Source organism: Equus quagga, chromosome 11 (genome assembly GCF_021613505.1).
Source record: "Equus quagga isolate Etosha38 chromosome 11, UCLA_HA_Equagga_1.0, whole genome shotgun sequence".
NCBI classification, from domain to species: Eukaryota; Metazoa; Chordata; class Mammalia; order Perissodactyla; family Equidae; genus Equus; species Equus quagga.
Genome location: NC_060277.1, coordinates 73,495,108 through 73,518,451, shown reverse-complemented (window position 1 = coordinate 73,518,451; position 23,344 = coordinate 73,495,108). Strand labels below are relative to the sequence as shown.

At 39.2% G+C, this 23,344-nt stretch overlaps 1 protein-coding gene across 6 annotated transcripts in view; it reads right to left on the bottom strand.

Moving 5' to 3' along the window:
* Positions 1 to 23,344, bottom strand: part of SSH2 (slingshot protein phosphatase 2) — a 240,854-nt gene that overhangs the window by 29,055 nt on the left and 188,455 nt on the right. For 5 of the 6 annotated variants that reach the window (XM_046675521.1, XM_046675525.1, XM_046675524.1 and 2 more), the window contains 6 exons: positions 22,244 to 22,365; positions 17,111 to 17,179; positions 16,261 to 16,326; positions 12,467 to 12,661; positions 8,192 to 8,285; positions 7,946 to 8,074 (listed from right to left, as the gene is read on the bottom strand). In XM_046675521.1, coding sequence (XP_046531477.1) covers positions 7,946 to 8,074; positions 8,192 to 8,285; positions 12,467 to 12,661; positions 16,261 to 16,326; positions 17,111 to 17,179; positions 22,244 to 22,365 — 675 coding nt within the window. The remainder of the gene's footprint in view (positions 1 to 7,945; positions 8,075 to 8,191; positions 8,286 to 12,466; positions 12,662 to 16,260; positions 16,327 to 17,110; positions 17,180 to 22,243; positions 22,366 to 23,344) is intronic. The other variant, XM_046675523.1, reaches the window with a different exon arrangement.

Here is a 23,344-nt window from a genome sequence, read left to right as displayed (position 1 = left end):
TGATTAGATTCAGGTCAAACATTCTTGGCAAGAATATTACAAGGGTGATGTGTACTTCCTACTGCATCAAATCACGAGGCACATGATATCAGTTTCTGCTGTTATTTGCCATGTTGAGTTGAATTCTTGGTAGTACCTTTGTGTCTGCCACATCCCTCCATTATAAAGATTCCATTACAATTAGTCAGTAATATATAGGTATTAGTAATCTTTGAAGCCATGTGAATATCCTGTTTCACTATGGTTTCAGCATCAATTGCTGATCTTGCCCAAATCAGTAATTTTACCGGAGCTTACAGAAGGGTGATTTTCTAATTCCATGATTCCTTTTGCACGTTAGCTGGCATTCTTCTGTAAAAGGGAGTTTCACTTAATCAATCCTCCCACCCTTTATTTGAATGTCACTATGGACTCTTGAATTCTTTTTCTGTTTGGTATGTTATAATCCATTATTCCTTTTTTTTTTGGACACTCAAATTGTCCTGATTTGGCCAGTGGGAATCTCCCCAAGCAGGCTCCTTTTGATATGACCCCATTAGTCGTTCAGCACTTCCTTGCTTTCTGGTACAAAAAGTTGTTCCAGATTAACTTTGTGAGTGGAATCAGCCATTTCTCCAAGGAGCCCTGGGTTCTTTTAGTGAAGAATGGTATTGTAATCAAGATCTGGGGATTAATTAGGTATTCTCGTAACTATTGGGTGTCACTGCTTCTAAAACTTTTCAGTGGACAGATCTAGGAAATATTTCTAAAAAAATACTGAGTTTACACTGGTACCTCCAAATTCAAATTAACACACAAGGTTCTTCCTCTCTTTCTTGCCTCTCCCTCATTATTTCTATCTCCCTACCCCACAGTGAGAACCTTGGTTCCCAACAACGCATTTGCTCTACTTACAAAATACTTTCATTATTACACCAATACCACAACCAATAACATACCCATTAAGTTCAAATTTTCCCTGCAATTCTTTTTTTCCTTATTATATTTCACTAAGGAGAACAATAAGGAGTATTATGCTTAAAAGTTATTTGAGTTAATTCCTTTTTGTGAGGTTATCAACTTGATATACATTTGGGTTTGTTTATCTTGTTTGCATTAAATTTTAGGGTGTGCTTTTTCCATTTGATTTTTTTGAATATGCAAAACTTTTACAAGGTTGAAAGTCAAAAGTTTACGAAAAAGTCAACTCAAAGTCTCCTTCCTACCCCTCTCTTCAATCTCCATAGGTAACCGTTTTTATTAGTTTCTGGCTTGTTGCACCTGTGTTCTATTTTGAACAAAATGTAAGCAAATATATGTTTATCATCACCCTTACTTACACAACAGTCGTATACTACATATACTGTTTTTGTTCTTCGCTTTCTTCACTTTACAATACACCCTCAAAACAACTCCATATCACAGTTCTTTCTTACATCTGCATAGTACTTCATTGGGTAGTGATATAACAGTTTATTCAACTAGTCTCCTATGAATGATTATTCATTTTTGTGTAAGTGAGATTGCTGGGTCAAGGGTAAATGCATAGTTTTGTTAGACATTGCCAAATTCTCCTCCATAGAGGTTGAAACAATTCTGCATTCCCAACAGCAATGTAGGAGAGTGCCACTCTCCCCACAGCCTTGCCAACAAAATGTGTGGTTAAGCTTTTGAATTTTTGCCAATCTGCTAGGTATGAAATGTTATCTCACTGTAATTTCAATTTGCATTTCTCTGAAGAGTAAAAGTGAGCACCTTTTTAATGTTTCAGGTCCATTTTCTATCTTTGAGCTATATGTTCATGTCTTTTGAAAAAGCAAACAGTTAAAAATAAGAATTTACCTATTTTAGAATTATGGATTAAATGGAATTTAGCATTAGAAGACTTGGGTTCAAGTCCCAACTCCCCTTCCTACTGTGGGGCATTGGGCAAACTGCTTAACCTCTCCAACTCCCCTCCCTATCTGTGAGACCGACCACGCTTCCCACTCTAGTTCTATACGTATCTATAGGGACCTTCCCCTCAAATTACAAATATAAAGTTTCTCCCAATCCTTCCTGCCAGGTGAGAATACAAAGAGAAGTCTGTGACCCATAATTGGGCCCTCACCCGACCATGTAGGCACCCGGATCTCAGACTTCCAGCCCTCAGAACTGTGAGAAAAATTTCTGTCGTTTATAAGCCAAAAAAACCCACACCGGTTTTTCCCATATTAAAATAGAAAAACTCTCTTTTCATCCTGAATCCTCTCCAAGACACCATCCTTTTTCTCTTCTCTTCGTAGCCAGAATTCATAGAAATATAATCTAATATACTCAGTCTCTAATTCCTCATTTCCCATGTGCCTCAACCCACAACACTGTGGCTTCTGCCCTCATCACTCTTGCTGCGGTTACCAGTGACCTCTTCCAACTGTCTCTAATTCGGGGTCACCTTTGTATCCTCATTGCATTGGCCTTCTATGAGTATCTATCTGATATGGTTCATCACTTCCTCTTTATGGAACTAGGTCAGACCACGCAAATATCTAGTCTCATGCCTAGCACAGTAAAGAGGATCAACAAATGTTTGCTGAATGAATGATCAAGTGAGATAAGTAAATGAAGCACTTTGAAAATTGTTAAGTGTTATGCAAGCACTATCATCGTATTACAAGTGATCTGTAATTTGGCCGTTGAACTGGGAGATCTCAAGGACACTGTGTTGAAGTTCCATTTAGGAAAAGGTCAGTAAGTGATGGACAACTGATCTTTTCTACAGACCAGGGGTCAATCGACTTGCTTAAAAAAAATATGGGAGGTTCTGAAGGCTCTGTGCTCAATCTTAGAAAACTAGCTCCCACACCAAAGAAAAAGGCAAGAACTACAAAGGACTTCAAGGGGACAGAAGCCAAGCAATAAGTGTTGAGTGGCTAAACTGGAGCCAGGGAAATGTGACCACCTCACTTCTTAATTTAGAAACCTAAATCCTCTGCGGAACTCTGTCCAGCTGGATGGAAATAACCCTGACGTGATGGGAAGAGTCTATGATTTTCATCTACCTGTCCATAGAAAATTCAGTCTGACAGTCTGAAATGATACATATCCAGAAACAAAATAAATTAAATGCATAGGTTACTGACTCAGTGAAACCCACACAAAGTGACTTGGGCTGTGGTTAGGGCTGCTTCAGGTTCAACCTGAAAGAAAGAACTGGAGTCAAGGCAGTGTAATTACTTTTCTGCCTTCTATACAAATGCCAGGCATAGTAGTCCCCGGGGGCCCTCCACGGACTCGATCTTTCTTTTCCCCATGCTTTTCAGGCTTACAATGATATAATTTCTTGGGGGTTTTCACTATGTTCTATGTAATTATGCAAAGCATATTCTAATTTTACTGAAGTGTAAAATGAAATTTTGGGACTATAATACATTTTTAAGTAAGTTCATTTCCATCTTTCACTCTGGTTCCCCTACACTGCACCCTGGCCAAAGTTCCAGGGGATTGATTTCTTTTCAAAAGTTATCATCAAGAAATAGCCTTGTTCAAATGAAAACAGGATTGAAACAAAAAAACAACCCACTAACTGGGAAAAAATATTTGCAAGTCATATATCTGACAAAGGCTTAATATCCTTAATATATAAAGAACTCTCGCAACTCAATCACAAAACATCAAACAACCCAATCAAAAAATGGGCTGGAGACATGAACAGACATTTCTCCAAAGAAGATATACTGATGGCCAATAGGCACATGAAAAGATGCTCATCATCGCTGATCATCAGGGAAATGCAAATCAAAACTACACTAAGATATCACCTGACACCCGTTAGAATGGCAAAAATATCTAAAACTAATAGCAAGAAATGTTGGAGAGGTTGCGGAGAAAAAGGAACCCTCATACACTGCCGGTGGGAATGCAAACTGGTGCAGCCACTATGGAAAACAGTATGGAGATTCCTCAAAAAACTAAAAATAGAACTACCATACGATCCAGCCATCCCACTACTGGGTATTTATCCAAAGAGCCTGAAGTCAGCAATCCCAAAAGTCCTGTGCACCCCAATGTTCATTGCAGCACTGTTTTCAATAGCCAAGACGTGGAAGCAACCTAAGTGCCCATCAACAGACGAATGGATAAAGAAGATGTGGTACATATATACAATGGAATACTACTCAGCTGCAAAACAGAACAAAATCATTCCATTTGCAATAACATGGATGGACCTTGAGAGAATTATGTTAAGTGAAATAAGCCAGCAAGAGAAAGATAATCTGTGTATGACTCCACTCATATGAGGAATTTAAAACTATGGACCAAGAACAGTTTAGTGGATACCAGGGGAAAGGTGGGGTCGGGGGTGGGCACAAAGGGTGAAGTGGTGCACCTACAACATGACTGACAAACATTAATGTACAACTGAAATTTCACAAGATTGTAACCTATCAATAACTCAATAAAAAAAAAAAAAGAAATAGCCTTGTTGAGGTCCAAATGTTTTAAGCAAAACAGAAGAGGAGAGCACATTTATGGCAAATAGCAAGGATTGTACAGGGAGTTCTGTTAAAATCAATACAACTGGACATAATCTCAAGGACTGGTATCCCTGTCCATATCTTCTTCATCATATCATACCTACAGCCTCAATGCCGTGAGCCACATTACTGTGGCAACCAGACACAAGATCCCTATTAACTTTTCCTTCTAAGAAAAGTTTATGCTACACATCTCCAGTTGAGAGACAAAAATCACGCATATGATTAAAATAGCCCATTTGATTATCTATTTACATATCCTCCATTTCTCTGTACCTACAGTAAAAGTAACCACTAATCTAAAAGGATTTGTAATGTCAAATCTTAAAAAAGATAGCAATCAGCAGTAAAAATTCTGACTACTTTTTTATTCATGCATAAAATTATTGGTTGTGTGTCCAATATTCCAGTGTTTCCCTTAACTAAGAAAGCTGCTTGCGTTTCTGCAAAGAGTCTCTGTTCACATCTAGTTTTTTCTCAGCCAAGTCGGATGGCCTCCAAGAGAGCTGCTGATACTGAGATTTGTTTGGGCAAAGGCTTCCAGCTCAGAAAAGTGGTACTCTTGTAAGGGTGTGGAAGAACTTCTTTTTCTGGAAATACCCTGGCTTCCAACCAATCAATCCTCTCTTCTGATGCAGATTTTCTATGCCCTACACTTTTCTTCTTCATATCAGCTCGACACCTTTCCAAATAAACATCTCTGTGCAGTGACACTGCAGAGCTGAGCATTCTCCCAAACAGAGGGGAGAAATCCTGCTGCCTCCCTTCACACAATGTGCTTGCGCTCCAGGCACGTCAGGTACACACACACGATGAAATGACTTTACAGAAAATTAACACCACCACTTGCAGCTTGGATAAGACCTCTTTTTCTGTGTCAATTGCTGGGAAAGCCAGCAGAGCACAGACTCACTGGAGAAGAGACAGGGGTCTGGACACAGGATATGATCATGCAAACAAAGGGAGGAAGCCAGCAAGGAAGAAGCACAATAAGATGTTTAGACAACCTGTTCTTGCACTTATTTTGTTGGGTAAGAGTTAAATTTCAGGATTCTCCAGTTCAAAAGTTTTTTCCCCAAATAAGAAAAATATTTACAATGGAAAGAACATGTCCATTCTCTAGAAAGTAGAATTATATCTGAAGCTGAATAAATTTTCTTTTTTTTCAAAAATATGTTCACAGATACGTATTAAAAAAGTAAAAAGGGGGCCGTCCAGTGGCCAAGTGGTTAAGTTCGTGCGCTCTGCTTTGGTGGCCCAGGGTTTTACCAGTTTGAATCCTGGGCGCAGACACGGCACTGCTCATCAGGGCATGCTGAGGCAGTATCCCACATGCCACAACTAGAAGGACCCACAACTAAAAATACACAACTATGTACCGGGGGGCTTTGGGGAGAAAAAGGAAAAATAAAATCTTAAAAAAAAAAAAAAGTGAAAAAGACTGGAATGCAATATTATATAACAAAAGATAACAGTGCTTATCTCTCTTGGTGATGATTAAATGTTAATTATTGTCGTCTAAAACTGTCTAAATTTTCTACAATGAACATAAATTATTTTTGTAATAAGAAAAAACCCAAGACAGAAGGATATGCCAATAATCATGAAATAATATAATGAATCTATTGGTATAAATACTCAAATGCACTTGTAGTTGATCAGGGACTGTAATATGGGGAGAACTGGCTTGTTCTTTTTCTGCCTAGAATACTATTAAAATTTGTTTATATGTCCTAACATACATCATTTGAGGAGAGGGTAAGGAGAAGGTAGTTCTTGAGGTGGTGGCATCACAGACGCAGGGAAATACCCCTGAAAGTAAGCAGGTTGACGAGTCAGATATTGACTGTATTTGATATTCATTGTGTCCACATCCTTTTAGATATTAAAATCCAAGCTCAATGGGAAAGTGACTTCCAAGTTTACAGCTTTGGTTACTTTCTAACATGAGCTATTTTTGGCTATAGGCACTTGCCTTTCCTAAGAATTAGTCACGTTACATGGAGACAGTTGGGGGCAGGGTCCACTTGAATGAGTGACTCATAAGTTTTCTACAGCTAAGACAAAAATTCTTTCCAACAACACAAGAGCAGGGAATACTTGAACCCTCATGGAAGTATACACAAAAGACAACAAAGCCAGGTGCTTTACAAATGGAAAAGTCAGTAACAACTTTGCAGTATGATCTACATTCAGAAATGGCAATACGTGTTGGTCAAAGTTAAAGTAATAAAAAAAAAATTTCCGTTCCAGCTCACAGCTTTTCGTGAGTAATTTCCTAGCTATATACCACTATGAATCACTCTAAAAGCACACATACTCTAGAGTGTCAACAAGTTAATTCAGGGCACAAATTCAATGGCACAAAGTCTGACTGCTTGGTGAAATAAACTTCAATATGCAGGGTGAGGAGATCCAGTTTAGTCAGTTCCAGGGCATTTATTTCTCTTCCCTGTTTCTCAGCTTCTAATCATTTCAGAGTTCACAAATGTCCTTCCTAGAGAAAGGAAGTGAAATTCAAACCAATCGATTTAGTTCCTTGTTAGGATTTCTGGTCAAAGTGAGTGGGAAGTGAAAACAAAAATGAGGTTTTGGTGTTTCCCACTGATTTTAATTATCCTTGTTAACCTTGTTCCCACTATCACGTACAGATGAAAACTAGAACTCTAACATTTGGGAGGAAAATGAGTCTTAGGATTTTAGAAGCTTTCTTAATCCATCTGTCAGAGAGGTCTCCTTGGGATAATCAACAGGTCACTGAATGTTTAGGAATCATGAAGAACAATTTTGAGTCACTGAGTTTCTGGTAATCACAAAGGATTTGGGAGACTCAAAATGTAGCTACAAGGTTCTAAATGTTTGAAAGACCAATAGCCTCTCAGTTATAAGTGGTTCCCTCCTGCTCTGCTCAGATATATCAGACCTTAGACACTTTTGGCCAATTTGAAAGACTGACTTCAAAGGATCATTCTATTTGGAACACTGTATAAAACCATTGTGGACTGCTCTGTTTTTGACTTTGACTATTATGAAGAACAGACGAAGTATTTAACAATCCATGGGGGAAAAGGCCTGATTTGTAGCGTTTGCCAATTTCCTTGGTGTAAATTTTCCCACCATAGTCAATTTTAATCCACCAGCTTGACATCACTGAATGATAAATTGGGAAGAGACGAGTAGAAGCACACCACTATATAACATTTCTACCATACAATAGATGTAAATAACCTTAAGAGCACAGATAATAGTAAAATGTAGTAAAATGATTATGAAGTGATGAAGTCTGAGTATTTATGACATTAAACCTTTGTTTTTAATCTAAGTTACATTTTATTTAAATATAATAAAATAATATATTATTACTATATTATTAATATATTAATAGCTGCCCCCCAAGAGGTGGTATGGACTAGCTTCAGCACACTACTTAAAGTGGCCCTAAGACTTACCAAGAACACATGCTCAAATATCTGCGTAGGGCTATCCATCTGACCAAGGATCACTATCATTTCATTATCTATAAATTCCTTGAATTCTCGCAAGTTGCACACCATTTGCATTTCCAACTCAGTTCGTATCTGAAACAAAGATGGCATATTGTACTAATCTCTGTAAAGTCCCACTATACTTTCAATCATTCAGCATTTCTAGCCCCCCCTCTAGCCTTGGAACAATGAAGCCTCAAGGTCTCTTACCTCTTTGGATGTAATATTCTCCAAATCCTTTTGCATCATAATCTCCCTTAATTTGGTTTTTATTAGCCTTTCTGTTCGCTCACGTTCAGTTGGTCTGAGGAGAGAAATGGTGATTTTTCTTAGGCAGAAACTTGACTAAGTTAATGAATATGTCATTTGATTATGTTTCCAAATTGGCAGGCCTCCTATTACACTAAAATTTATATTCTGGAGGCGTGACAAAACGAAAATTCTATTTTAAAATGTCTCTTTTCAGAATGTATAGAATGCAAACATGTAGAAATTATTACTTGAAGAGGCATACATGTCTAAAGGCCCTAAAATATATTCATGTATATAGATCCGTGAAGGAATAAAGGCAAAAATAGGCTATACTGAGTGTAATACTTTAAGGAAGGATCATTTCCATACTTGCCCATCAAGTACCCCTGAGTACTACTTGCTGAGTGAGAATACTAAGCTGGGTAGACCAGTGGTGTGAGCTACCACGAAACTGGTTCTTCTGTAGCTTGAAATGCCACCCGATGCTAATCATTTATTCCTATGGTTCTAGAAAACAGTAAAGAAGGAAGAGTGATTTCTGTCTTCTTCGATGAGGCAAATTCTCTTCCAAAATGGGTTTCAAGGATTAACTACCTGGAGTACTTCCATCCAAAATGCTTTCTTGTTCACAAAAGCTCTCACAGTAACTCTGTGAAATTCTTATCCCCATTTTACAGATAAAGGAAATAAACAGCTGAAAGGTTAAATGACATGCCAATGATTACATTCATTGGCAGGAGAACCAGAACTTTCAGCCCAGCCTAACACTCTACCTGCAGGATTAGGTTGCTTCCTTTAGTCTTCTGACTGTCTTAAAAATAAAATTACCCTTGGAACTTTAATATGAAGTCAAATTAGGAAGCCGACTATCCAGTTACTAGAAAAGTATTGGTCCAATGTAACTGGATGCTTCTCACTAAAAGCATTTTATTTCATATTATGCAGAACTTGAGTGAGGCTGACAGCACTTTCTGTCTCATCTTTCCCTCCTACCTACTCAAGAAAGGTATCTGCTCTGTACCTCCTTATTTGGAGATGGAAATTGACTAAGCCTTCAGGCATTCTGCCTGCCCTTGCTGCCTACAGCTTTATCACGGGCTGCAAAAATAGCTTCAGTAATCTCTAAAGATGGATGCTCTGACCCTACAACCTTGAGGCTCCCCACCACTTGGGCTCTTAGTTGCTCATGAACCCTGCAGAATACAGCTAATACCTGTGACATTTCCCTGTCAATCAGCCAAGGCCTCCCTGCCTTGACTAGGATTGAAATTCTTAACCACGTCTATGGTTATGGTAGAAAGTTATACATTTGGTAATGTATAGAAAGATAGCTAATGGTAGAAAGTGATCATTTTAGCCTTCTATTAAAAAGAAATAATGGTAAAAACAAATTTAGCACCTGTGTGCATGGGTTAGATTCTCTAGTTTAGCAATCTTTTTTTCCCAATCCTTCACACTTGTTTGAGGCAGAGTGTTTTTTTTTTTTTTGAGGAAGATTAGCCCTGAGCTAACATCTGCTGCCAATCCTCCTCTTTTTGCTGAGGAAGGCTGGCCCTGAGCTAACATCCGTGCCCATCTTCCTCTACTTTATACGTGGGACGCCTACCATAGCATGGCTTGCCACACGGTGCTATGTCCACACCCAGGATCCGAACCAGTGAACCCTGGGCCGCCAAAGCAGAACGTGCGCACTTAACCCGAGCCACCTGGCTGTCCCAAGGCAGAGTGCTTTGAGAGCAGACACATCTGGATTTTAATCCCAGCCCTGCTACTTACTAGTGACCTTGGACAAATTCCTTTCCTTCTCTGAGTCTGTTTCCTTTTCTTTAAATTGAGGACAGTAATAATATCTGCCTCATGAAGTTCTTAAGAGAATAACATGAGATGCCACGTATGCAGTGCCTGGCACAGCATCTGACATACACCGGAAACACCATACATGTATGTTCCCTTCTCCCCCTTCCTTGGATTTCAAAATAGAAACTTTATTCACAGTAGAGCACTTAGGCCCATTTTGGCACACATTTTCACTGTATTCTCAGCATTCTTTTTTAGGCTTTTCTAGTCAGCTCAGTAAGGAGAAGGTAACAGAAAAAGCATCACAACACAAACACACTCTCTCCCTAGATTTCACTAGAGAAAAAGTTAGAAAATACATAAAAACACAAAGAAAATAAAAATCATGGAAAATCTATCAGAGATAATCATTCATACTCCGACCTACAGGTTTCAGTCTCTTTTTCTATGAACAGACATTTGTTCATTAAGTATACCTGAAAATTAGGGTTATATCGTATATACCAAGAACTAAAATTTGATGAGTCTCTATCATGTTCCAGGAACTACATTTTACATTATTATTCTTGCTTGGAGATATAGATAGATAGTGGACAATTTCATTTTTTTTTCTTTTTTTGTGCTGTAATTTCCAAATTTTCTCTAATAAAATTGTTTTAAACATGAGAAGGGTTTTCTTTCTCTCATGTAAGTCTGGTTCAGCATGTCCTTTTTTTTGTTTTTTTTTTGGTGAGGAAGATTGTTGCTGAGCCAATCTTCCTCTATTTTTTATGTGGGATGCCACCACAGCATAGCTTGATAAGTTGTGTGTAGGTCTGTGCCCAGGATCTGAACCGGCGAACTCTGGGCTGCCGAAGCAGAGTATGCAAACTTAACCACTATACCACCAGGCCAGCCCCAGAATGTCCATTTTGGGCCAGATAAGACATCCATTCCTCTCATACCCATCAACCAGCTGTAAAGCATGAAATCAGTAACATTTCCAAAGATTCTGAAAGCCAGACTAATCCTTATCTTTTTAATTACTGTGGGATCTTGAAAGGACTCAAGCTACTAGTACCAATTGGTCTCAGTATCAATAACACCCTATGCAAAAAGCTTCTACTGCCTTTTTGACTGTTCCGTTCACACAATTCTTGGAAATTTCACCTTTTCTAGTAAAAAGCATTTATCACACTATTATCTAAATTAAGCCTCTTTTTTTTAAATTGAGGTAACATTGGTTTATAACGTTGTATAGATTTCCGGTGAACATCATTACGATTCAACTTCTGTATACACTACACTGTGTTCACTACCAAAAGTCTAGTTGTCATCTGTCATCGTAAACGAAGTCTTTTTTAAAAACAACTTGTGAACTGTTCTGGACTTGAGGACTCTGAAAGTCAAGGTTTGTAAGGTCAGATAGTAAGTAGCTATTCTTCTTTCCCAGCTGTAGAATACCTTGGAAGTGCAGAAAGATCAATTCAGGGCAAAATAAACATCCTGATTAATTTCCAAAGCAGGAACTGAGTGTGTGAAAAAAAAAAATTCCAAAATAGTCACATAAGTTTCAACACATAGACCTAAAAAGGAAATAAACATTAGCTCCACCTTAGGCCTTTATCCAACTCACAGCACACCAGGGAGATTTAATAAAGTCTTACTGACAAAGACTTAACAAGGCAAAGGTGGGCTGAGTAAGAAACTTAAATTGTAAAATATTTTTTAAAAAATTTAAGGGGCTGGCCCAGTGGCGCAGCGGTTAATTCCACACACTTTGCTTCGGCAGCCCAGGGTTCGCTGGTTTGGATCCCTGGTGCAGACCTATGCACGGCTTATAAAGCCATGCTGTAGCAGGCGTCCCACATATAAAGTAGAGGAAGATGGGCATGGTTTTATCTGAGGGCTAGTCTTCCTTAGCAAAAAGAGGAGGATTGGCGGCAGATGTTAGATCAGGGCTAATCTTCCTCAAAAAATAAATAAATAAAAATAAAAAATTTGATCGGAAATCAGTTTAAAATTAGCGTAACAACCTTCTTTTAAATTGACTGGAAACATCCTGTTTCCTTAAGTAGTAGAAACACATCCCTCTAAAAGTTTCTCTTTGTCATTAATTTGCTTACCAAATACTTCCTTCACAGATAATGCAAAGGCAGGCTTCAGCCTCCTTTAAGGTTGAATTTCAAATTAGTGGAATCTGAATTGAGATTTTATGGTATTCTAGTTCTTAACTATGGAAGAACTCCATTGTGCCCAAGAGTGAAACTCTTCAGGCCTTTGTAGACAACAGAAAGAATAGGGTTCTTTGTGTGGCAGATGTGTAGTGTAGAAAATGACTAATATCATTGAGTAGGATTAATTCCCCAAGAGGAGAGATTAGGGAAGAACATGCTGCTTATGATCCCCTAGGACACAAGAGAGAGGACTTCCACAATCCTCAGCAAATGGACTTACATGGCTGTGAAGAGAGCTGGAGAGTCAGGCCGGTGGGACTGCACATCCTGCATAGCATTCCATTCATTGACTGAGGATTGATCTGAGTTGATATGGCTCTCGTAATAACTCACCCAGGTGAGAAACAGGCTGCCCGGGTAGTAGTTATGCATTCTGGCCACTTCACAAGCCTTGTGTAAACTCTGTAGTGCAGACCTGAAAGATATGCTTGGAAATGAGCACTGTGGAACTGTGAGAGTACCAAAAGGCCAATAATCCATGTGTACCCCAAACTCTGCTAATTTTTAAATCCTCTTTTAAATTTGGCCTCTGGAGAATCTACTCCCTGGAATTCAGCTATATTACGTATTCATAGCAATCAACTAGACAATTTCTTGCTGAAAGATATGACACATTATTACAATGCAGGGTAGAGGGGAGCAGGAGAACTGACAACCCACCAGTGAAAAACAGGTCCAGATACCTATGGATCTCAGGATTCCATATTTGGAACCATGCTGTGGCTATGCTGTATCACTAGAGAACTAAAGATCTCAACCATTTACTATATAAAGATTTGTTTCCTTTGGCACAGAATCATGTTACAGCATACACCCTCTATGACTCTTAGAGGCTCCACAAAGATCACACAGATAGCTGTCCCTAAGCCTTGAGGACATGTCCTTTAATGTCCAGGAAGCACTGATCTAATGACGTTTATCACTCTTGCTGCCTTAGTCTCCCAGTCTTTTAAAACCATTTATTCATACACTTGAGCTACTTTCTAAGAACAGCTCTGGTTATTCTGAGCCTAATTAAATCTCTGACTCTGAACTCAGGAACCCAAGAAGGGTAAACAAAACTGAAAAGTACCTTTTTGGTTATATACTTTGGAAAAGCTAAAGGCAGAAATGCTAGGAAGTTAGTTACACAAGAGCAGGGATCTTTCTATGTTTTGTTTACTGATGTATCTCAAGTGCCTAAAAGAATCCTAGTTCAAAGGAAGAGCACAGAGTGTATTTGTTGAATGAAATGCCCTATTAGCTATAAACTACTCTTTCTCTCCTAAGGGAAAAGGACAAGAGGAGAGAATTCTGTGGCCAATCTGTTTATATCTTTTTCTTAAAAATGCCTCATTATTTTTTTTCTCTTATAACAAAAGTGGTCATTGCTTACTTTAGAAAATTTAAGGATCTCAGGTAAAAGGAAGAAACATCCTATAATCTGACCATCCAGAAATGATCACTGCTAAGGTTTTAGTACAGATCTTTCCAGTCTTTTTGTCTATATGTAGCTCTATAATAAAGATATGACCATATCGTGCATACCATTTTAACTTGCTCTTGTCATTAGCATCTTTCCCTGTCAATAAATATTCTTCAACTAGGTAATCTGTAATGGTTGAATAATATTTAGTAACATGGATGTACCACAATTTAAATGATTCCTATTTTTCAGACATTTAAACTGTTTTCCATTTTTTGCTGCTATTAGAACACTGACAAACATTCTTATAGTTAGATTTTTGCACACACCCATGATTATTACCTTAGGAGAAATTTTTAGTAGAATTACTAGGTCAAAGGGCATGCAAAATGATAAAGCATATTGGCAAATCATTCACAGAAAGGTTACTCTAGTTTATTCTCCCACCAATAGTACATGACAGTGTCTGTTCCTTGAGTCTTTGTCAACCCTGTGTAATGTAAAATAAAAAATAAAATTGTTAGGGGCTGGCCCGGTGATGTAGTGGTTAAGTTCGTGTGCTCCGCTTTGGTGGCCTGGGGTTCATGGGTTGGGATCCCAGGTGCGGACCTATACACTGCTCATCAAGCCATGCTGCGGCCGTGTCCCATATACAAAATAGAGGAAACTGGCACAGATGTTAGCTCGGGGCCAATCTTCCTTACCAAAAAAATAAATAAATAAATTTAAAAAATAAAAAAAGAGATAAAATAAAATCATTATCAATTTGATAAGGGAGAACCATGCCAGTCTCTTTTTATTAGGGAAACAAATTTTTCCTTAAAAACTAAGTTATGGAATCTTTTAAAATGCTTTCTGTTACTCAAAGTAAGCCACGGTCTCAGAGAAGTCAGTCAAATTCTCAGAGAACTCTCAGTGAATTTCAGTTTCACTACACAGATTCAAAGGTAAGGGCCAACTTAGGGCAATGTACAAGATATTCAACACATGTTTTCTTCAACCGGGAAACACATGCTTCAAAAGCATATGCCACAAGTGTCTGGTGCAAGTGCCCTAAAATTCACTCCAGCCTTAGCCGCCTCAGATCCTTCAGCTGCACAAAGGAGTGGGAGGCTGCAGTAACCACCTTCCTGTGAAGGAAACACCTGGTCTAAATGCAGCTTTGATCCATACATCATGTATTCTTTTCCCTCTGACTTTCAGTTCACTACTACCCATGTGGTACATGAAAAAAAAGTTTATTCTGCAATAAGCTAACAGAGCTAGGACTACTCAGTCTACTTTAGAACATTAAAGCTTGATCTAAGTATTACTTGAATCTTCACTGTCTTAAGAATTAAGACTGTTTTCTACTCCTTCCCAAAATATAACTGAAAACACTGTCATTTATGGGACTTACGCTGTTCAGTTTTACTTGGTGCCTGAGAATAGACAGGTCAGTTACTTTTAACTGAGCCTTAGTCAAAGGAGGTCATAAGTTTTCCACGAGAAATTTATCTGTGAAATATGCCCTAAATCTAAAAATCTGGTCTAAAACACATGACTTGAAACTCTGTCTTACCTCAATTACTCTGCACGAAAGGACAAGACTGTTAATTGTTCAGCTGACTGTTTCAGGACCCCACCCACCTCAAGCCTATCAATCTTGTTATTCAGGGATAAACCATCTCCCTGGAGTCCTTCTCTGGCTCCTTTATTTCTGGTTAGGCTTGCATTCTGCCCTTTCTGCTCCTCCTGGGAACTTCCTTTGTGGAACAGGCAACTGAACAAGGAACTCAAATTCAAATCTCTGACTGAGGGATGGACTTGGAATCTTAAAGTCACATCGTTCTCTGGTTATATTAGATCATTTTTCTAGATAATCTAGAACAAGAGAATGAGAATACAGTCTGTTTAAATGGAAGAGATACTCTCAGGCCAGTTATGTTACCTCATAACTCCAAAACCTCCAAAACCTCAGTTTTCTCATCCATAATAAGGAGCTAATAATACTATTTTGGGGAGTTGGTGTCACGATGAGATGTAACCCACGTAAAGCACTAGGCACTATGCCTGACACACATGGTAAGCAACCCAAAAGTGTCAGTATACCAGCTGACAGTTATTAACAACTACAATGCTTTTTCTGGGCTTTATTTGCATTCTGCACATAGTCGCCAGCAATTTAAATGGGAACTCCCTATTACTGTAACTCTAGCAATGCTAACCCCGATTACCTTAAGAAATTGAAAGTAGCGCTTGGTGGCATTGTGATGTTCTAGACTTGCCTCTAGACTGCTACTGACTAACTTGGTCAAAGTCTTCCTATAAAACTCAATTCCAGCTGGCAATCTGATCCATCAGGTATCTTCCAGAGACTGAGAACACCTCTGAATTTCACTTGTTCATCAATGCTCAAGGGGCTTCCATTGTAATAATTTGAAAATGGAACTTCTAGGTCATCTTTAACTATGATGGCCAAACAAACAGATCACACAAAATCCTATACACATAAACAGATCGTACAGCATTTTCAAAGAGAACTGTACCATTTCAAATACTACTTTTTATAAAATATTGCTCGCATAGCATTAAAAAAAATTTCATAGAGATATTAAAAGTCCTCTTACCACATTGCCTGCACAGATACAGGTTTGAATATGTGGACTCTGTTATCTGTTGATACACTGAACCCTCTAAAGAAAAAAGAGATTGAGACAAAAATCCACAAATGAGAGGTTATTTCAGTTATGAGTTTTCAAGGTCATTTCCCAGGCTAGCAACTGTTGGCTCTGTAGAGGGAACCATCAGGCACTTTATATAGAAGTTAACTAGAGTATAGGACTTGACTAAAAAGCTTCAACAAATTGTCTGATTTTATCTACCAAGCAAAATGAATAGATTCTCACATTGGAGTCAAGGAATTATGTAGTTTCCCAGCTGTAGCTAGGGACAAACTGTTCTGCTGTATATTTCTATTTGGAAGTCTTATGGGTTCTTAGTAAACCTGACCCTGGTTTTATAAACTGGAGGAAACATCTTAGTCTCTTGGGGACACATTCTAAAAACACCAGGAGGTGGGGGTGGAGGGTCACTGGAAGGAACTGGCACGGGAAAGGGGTTATACTGTAGGCTGACAGCTGGCAGAGGCAGCAAGAGGTTATTTGAAACAGAACATATCATCCTCTGGGAGAGCATTGCAACAGTCCCACATGCTCAGATTAAAGAGTGAGCCAACAAACTAGCTCTTCTTTGTTTGGATTCTTACCATAGTCAGCCTAGAAGAACAAAAGTGAGAGGCTCTGGCAAGTTGTATTTTCATTCCACTTTACAAAACAGGAGTTTAAAAGGACTCATTGAGCTGCTGACATGACAGTTCAGTTGGGCACACTGGGCCTTCATTCAGCTGAATGAATCGGCACTAAGATGGAACCCCACCCCTTGGCCTTCTCTAGGAGAGTAAAAAGGGAAAGCTCTTACCCATCACCATCCAAATGAATTAGGGTGTCACTCCAGAGAGGCAGGACTAAGCCCATGGTACAAGTGCTACTGCAAGACAAGAAACAGTTCGTCAGTTACTCCCTGTTACTCTAGGAAGTAGTTCTTTGTTTGTTAACTCTTTCAACACAAAGGATAAGGCCTAAGCTCTAAGTTTTGCCGTAAGTGTTAGAGAGGGGAAATTTCTGTCATATTATTATTATTATTTTTTCAGGAAGATTAGCCCTGAGCTAACAGCTGCCGCCAATCCTCCTCTTTTTGCTGAGGAAGACTGGCCCTGAGCTCACATCTGTGCCCATCTTCCTCTACTTTATACGTGGGATGCCTGCCACAGCATGGCTTGCCAAGTGGTGCCATGTCTGCACCCGGGATCCAAACCGGCGAACCCCGGGCAAGTGGAACGTGCGCACTTAACCGCTGTGCCTCTGGGCCGGCCCTGTCATAATATTATTAATCCAATGTATGTGCTCAGGAGCTGTTCTCATCAGGTGGTTAGTTAGGTCCTCATACATTTAACAAAGAAAAGTTATTGACTGAATTCCCTGGATTGCCAACGGCCACTGTCCAAGCTGCTGATTTGTGGCTGGCAGGTCTCAGCCCAAGGTCACAGCACCCAACTCAACTCCAAGAATTACTTCTAATTCCAAGAATAATTGCTGGTTGTGGAAGACCTCTGAATATGTGATTTGCTCAATTCTAATTCTGAGGTTTACAGAGATTTATTGAACACCACAACACACTCACTAGTCTAAAAGGGAAAGGAAATTACAATAGGTAAAAAAGTAATTGTTAATGGCTTGTGATCAAGTTAGAGAGACAAAATAGACACAACACAACTGAAATAAATCAAACAGTACTTAATAACTGTGCACTGAACTAGCACTGCTGAGATACAGCATGAACAGGATTGTCAACAACCAATCAAAGGGTAGCCCCAGTATGGCATATTAAAATACTATTTAAATCACACACTGTCCCAGGGAGGAAATTAGCTCTAAGTTAATGCAACAGGTTGGGATAGGAAGCCATGGACTCGCAATTGTGTCTCTATCACACCACTTATCTGGACAACTGTAACCTACCCAGACCTTTGCCGCTTTCTCTCCTCAGGGCTGCCATAAACAATTTTTCCCCTACATCCAGTCTTCCAAAGGCTCCTACACCCTCTCCCTGCCAATATATTGGGAAAAGCAGCATGGCATAGCAGAAAGAACCCTGGAGGTGGGAGGTGAGCAGCGAAGTACACAGTTAAGAGCTGCGGCTCTGGAGTCACATGGGCTTTGGAACCTGGGTTCTGGCACTAACTGTACAATTTTGGGCAACTTATGTAATTGCTTTGTGCTCCGGTTTCCTCATCTGCAAAAGTGGGATAAAAATACATTCTTTGGGGCCAGCCCTGAGGCCTAGTGGTTGGGTTTGGTGTGTTCCACTTCAGTGGCCTGGATTTGCAGGTTCGGATCCCGGGTGTGTACCATGCTGTGGCGGCAACCCTGATACAAAATAGATGAAGACCGGCCTGGCGTTAGCTCAAGGCGAATCTTCCTCAAGCAAAAAGAGGAAGACTGGCAACAGATGTTAGCTCAGGGTGGATCTTCCTCAGCAAAAAAAACCAAAAACCAAAAACTCCAACTTTCTTTATTGGGCTGTTTTGAAGATTAAATTAGTTAACACATCCAAAAATGTGTACAACAGTGCCTAAAACATAATAACACTACTTACCCTTATAGGGTGATCATAAAAATTTAAAATATTTAAAGTGAAACTATATATATGAATGTATTGTCATGTAAAACAAATGTTGAATATGAATCTGCAGTGGGCACTCTAATATGACTGAAAGTGATTTTGGCGGGGAGGATATTACAAAAATGCATTAAAAACAACATGAGGAACACCAAGCTTTCACTGTTGGAGTCACTGCAGGGCTAACGAAGGCCATTCCCTCGTTGGGCTGTGTCTGATACTTCACACTGCATGTGCTGGCCTGTGCTACTCAATACTCCACTAGTGATTCCAGAGTTCAGGAGATTCAAGTCAAGAGTGGAACAGCTTATGGACATTGGGACCCTGGGCCTGAACTCCAGATGCACAGTTCATGCCAGGGCCTGGGAGGGAGCAAGACAGCTCCACCACTATTTCTGTTGAGTAGATGAGGTGAGTACAAGGAAAACTTGAAAATGGCTTCCCATTTTCAAATAATAATGGGGTTATTTTTCGAGCAGTTTTTTTTTCTTTTTAGAGAGTGCTTGGCCAGGTTCCCAGCAACAAGTATAATTTGGTTATAAATATGAAAGGTTGATAGCATAAGTGACAAATCTAGAAATTAAGTAACTACAGAAGAAGATACAAAAGGTCCAAGAAAGTATGATCTACCAGCTTGTGACCGGACACCAGCCAAACTTTGGACAACTGACAACGATATGTAGGACCCAAACATTGCTTTTTCAGCTTGTACTCAGCTTGTATTTCAGCTTGTATTCAGGTCAGAATCTTTTTTTATATTAAGAAGTAGCTTTTTCACACAACAGGAAAGAGGCCTGAATTAGACACAGCCAGTATTTTAATCAGGTTTACCTTGAGTCTCATGAGATTTTTGTCCATTAAAGTATAGGTACTTTTTTTTTTGGAGGAAGATTAGCCCTGAGCTAACATCCAACACTAATCCTCCTTTTTTTTTGCTGAGGAAGATTGGCCCTGAGCTAACATCCGTGCCCATCTTCCTCTCCTTTTTCATATGTGGGATGGCTGTCACAGCATGGCTTGACAAGCAGTGCATAGGTCTGCACCTGGGATGCGAACAGGCAAACCCTGGGCCACTGAAGTGGAGCATGTGAATTTAACAGCTCCGCCACTGGGCTGGCCCCTATAGGTACTTATTTTAATAGATACTCATCTCATTCAACAAATATTTACTGAGTGCCTATATTTGCCAGACATTTCAAGATGCTGGGAGTACAAAAATTATAAAACATCATCATAAAGCTCTATTATTTTATAACTTGAAATATTTCCAATGCAATTTGGAAACCAAGGTTATACTGTATATTAAGAATTTTATTACTTAAAATATAACACAATACTCAAAGAATTTATAAATAGGCTAAATGAATTGGCTATAACATACCGTGAGAACTACTTGGGAAGAGTATGTCATGAACAATCTGGGTTTAACACGTTTTGAAACATTAACTTTTTATATTCTCAGATATAAAATGATACAAATTTCTTCAACAGCAATTGAGATAGAAATGATACTAGATTACTTGAACACCAGTATTCTACAGTGGGCAGCATTTCCTTACTGTCCAGGTTGCTCAGTCAAACAAAGGATGTATGGGATCTTAATATCAAGTTTACCAAAAAGAATGAAAACTAGTTTTATAGCTTTTCATATCATATTTTGTCTTCCATAAACTAAAATTTCCTTTTGTTGGTCAGACGATTCCAGCAGGACTATTACTGAACATAGATACAGTTCATCGAGCATTAATTACTGGGCACTCATGTTAACCTTTCTGGGAACGTTTAGGACAAAGTAAAGGAGATAAGATTAGACATCTGGTTTCTCACACTCTGGGTCAGGAGAATCTGAAGTTGTTGCCTTCTCTCTCATGAGAAGTTTCCATGCAGCCCCAGTTCCTGTTTTACGGGGTTTCCAAGGGAGGAGTAGGGAGAACCAAAGAAAGGATATAAGATCCAGAACAGTGCTGTCCAACTGAACTTTCTGCAATGCCGTAAATGCTCTACACATGTGCTGTTCAGTATGGTAGGCACCAGCCACATACAGCTAAAGTACTTGAAACGTGGCTAGTTGTGACTGAGGAAATGGAATTTTAATTTTATTTAATTTTAATTTATTTAAACAGTCATAATGTGGTTAGTGGCTACCGTACTGGTCAGTACAGAGCCAGATAAAAATCCAAATTGGAGATCATTTAAAATACTAATGTACGTAGGCAAGGTAGGAGCTCTTACAGGATAAATGTTTACTGAAAGGTCTGTTGCTAAGCTAACACCAGAGGTTAAAACCATGCAGGACAAAAAGCTTCCTAAATGTGGTTTACAAGCCTGTGTAGTTTCAGAGCATACAATTAAAGGCTGTAAATGGTATACAAGGTAACAACTCTGGCCTTGTGATCCTTGTAAACCCACAAATCATTTTCAGCTTGACTGCTATGTCCAATCTCAGGCAAACACTAGTTTGGGAAACTCTCTAGTGACAACGTGATTCTCTTCCTCTCAAAATCAGGACAAGCAGAATAACTCCCAGTCTCCTCTTCTCTTTGTGGCTAAATTCTTCCAGGCCTGAGGCACACCCCTAGCTACTCCACAGTTCCATTCTAGTCCTGAACCAGGAAGTCGACGCTTGAGACATCTGGCAGGATTTCCTGAGGCTTATTATCTAGAGTGCAAAGATCTGCTTAGCAGCCACATTCCACAGTCTTCTCAAGGTTTCTCCAGAAAAGGTGGCAAAATAAAAACGAAAGCAACGAACCTTAGGGACACAAAAAAGCCAGGTCTAGTGTGATATATGGTATCTTTAATCACAGGATGTAAAGTGCCACTAAAGCCAAACATGCATGATTATCAAAGGTTCTGTTTTGAGTTGAAAGAATCATTTTCTCCCCATTTTTAAATCAGAAGAAGAAAAAAGGAAGTATAACATTTGGTAAAAGCAAGGCCATGAATAAATATAAGAGCTTGAAGTTAAAGTGGGCTCTTTTTGAACCCAGGAGCCATTGGTGCACTATCACAGGGTACGTGCCCTCGAATCACCAAAGTGAATCATTACCGCTTAAAATAAAGTGGACTGCAAAGAAAAGGCAGCTTTTTTTCCCTGAAGATATGAGTTTAAACCATTTGCTTTATATCATTACCACCTAAAGATGAGAAGAAGGTAAGGAATAGTGGTAAATTAGAACACATAACCAAAGACATTCACTCATCATTTTCATCTCTCAAGACTGTGTGACTAAGATACTTTTGTTTTCTCTAGTTTTATGCATTGAATTTTAAGAGTAGAACTGCATAAGATGTTTTTGTGATAACTCAAAAGGCAACTGGAATAGGTTAATTAAAAAGGAGTTTCCTCACCCTCCTTTTTGTGGTACATACCTGTCATTAGAGGAGAAATCCATTCCTAGGACGATGCTTTCTTCAGTGTCTTGTCTACCATTAGTTGAAACCACTACCATATAGCGTGTTCGATTCTGGTACGTACTTTCTAGTCTTACAGCCTGGAGGTTAACAGACAACAGAGAAACTAAGAAATGTGAAGGTCAATTTCAGATCATTCAACACTTTTTAAGTCAGTATCTTAAAGCATAGGCAGGGAGACGGCAGAGCCAGCAGTTAGGAGAACTAAATTCAAATCCCAGCTCATGTATTAACTATGAAACCTTCAGTAAGTCACTAAATTAATTGGAGGGAGAAATAATACCTATCCCATCAGGCTGTAGGAATCATAAGAAATAATGCATGTAAAGTACAACGCGTGGCATATAGTAAATGCTCAAGGAATGTTTCCTACTAGCATAATTTATAATAATATCAATTGCTAGGGCATGTTCTAAAGATTGAAGAGGGGAAATGTGAGGTGTGAGGTACGAACACGAGCAGCGGACTCACAGGTGCAAGTCCCCCAACAACTATAACATGAAGCAAACTAATTGTTACAGATTACACCCTACAAGATTTTCTTCTTTAGTTTCAATGATACTGAAACAAATTGCTTTTTCAGAAGCTTATATTATTTTTTGTCAAAAACTTTTTATTTATTGCTTATTTATGATATTTTAAAAGGGCCTTCAGAAAATCTGAACATGGACAGGGTCTTAAAGATTTACTGTTAGTGTGATAATGGCATTGTGGTTATGCCTTTTTCTTAAAGGAATGAAATGACATGGTGTCCAAGTTTTACTTAGAAATGTTCCAACAATGGGAAGCAACCAAGATGTCCTTCAGTAGGTAAATGGATAAACTGTGGCACAGCCAGACAGTGGAATATTATTCAGCATTAAAAAGAAAGAAGCTGGGGCTGGCTCCGTGGCCCAGCGGTTAAGTTCGTGAGCTCCGCTGTGGCGGCCCAGGGTTCGGATCCTGGGTGTGGACATGGCACCACTCGTCAGGCCACGTTGAGGCAGCGTCCCACATCCCACAACCAGAAGGACCTGCAACTAAGATATACAACTATGTACGGGGCGGGGGGAGGTTGGG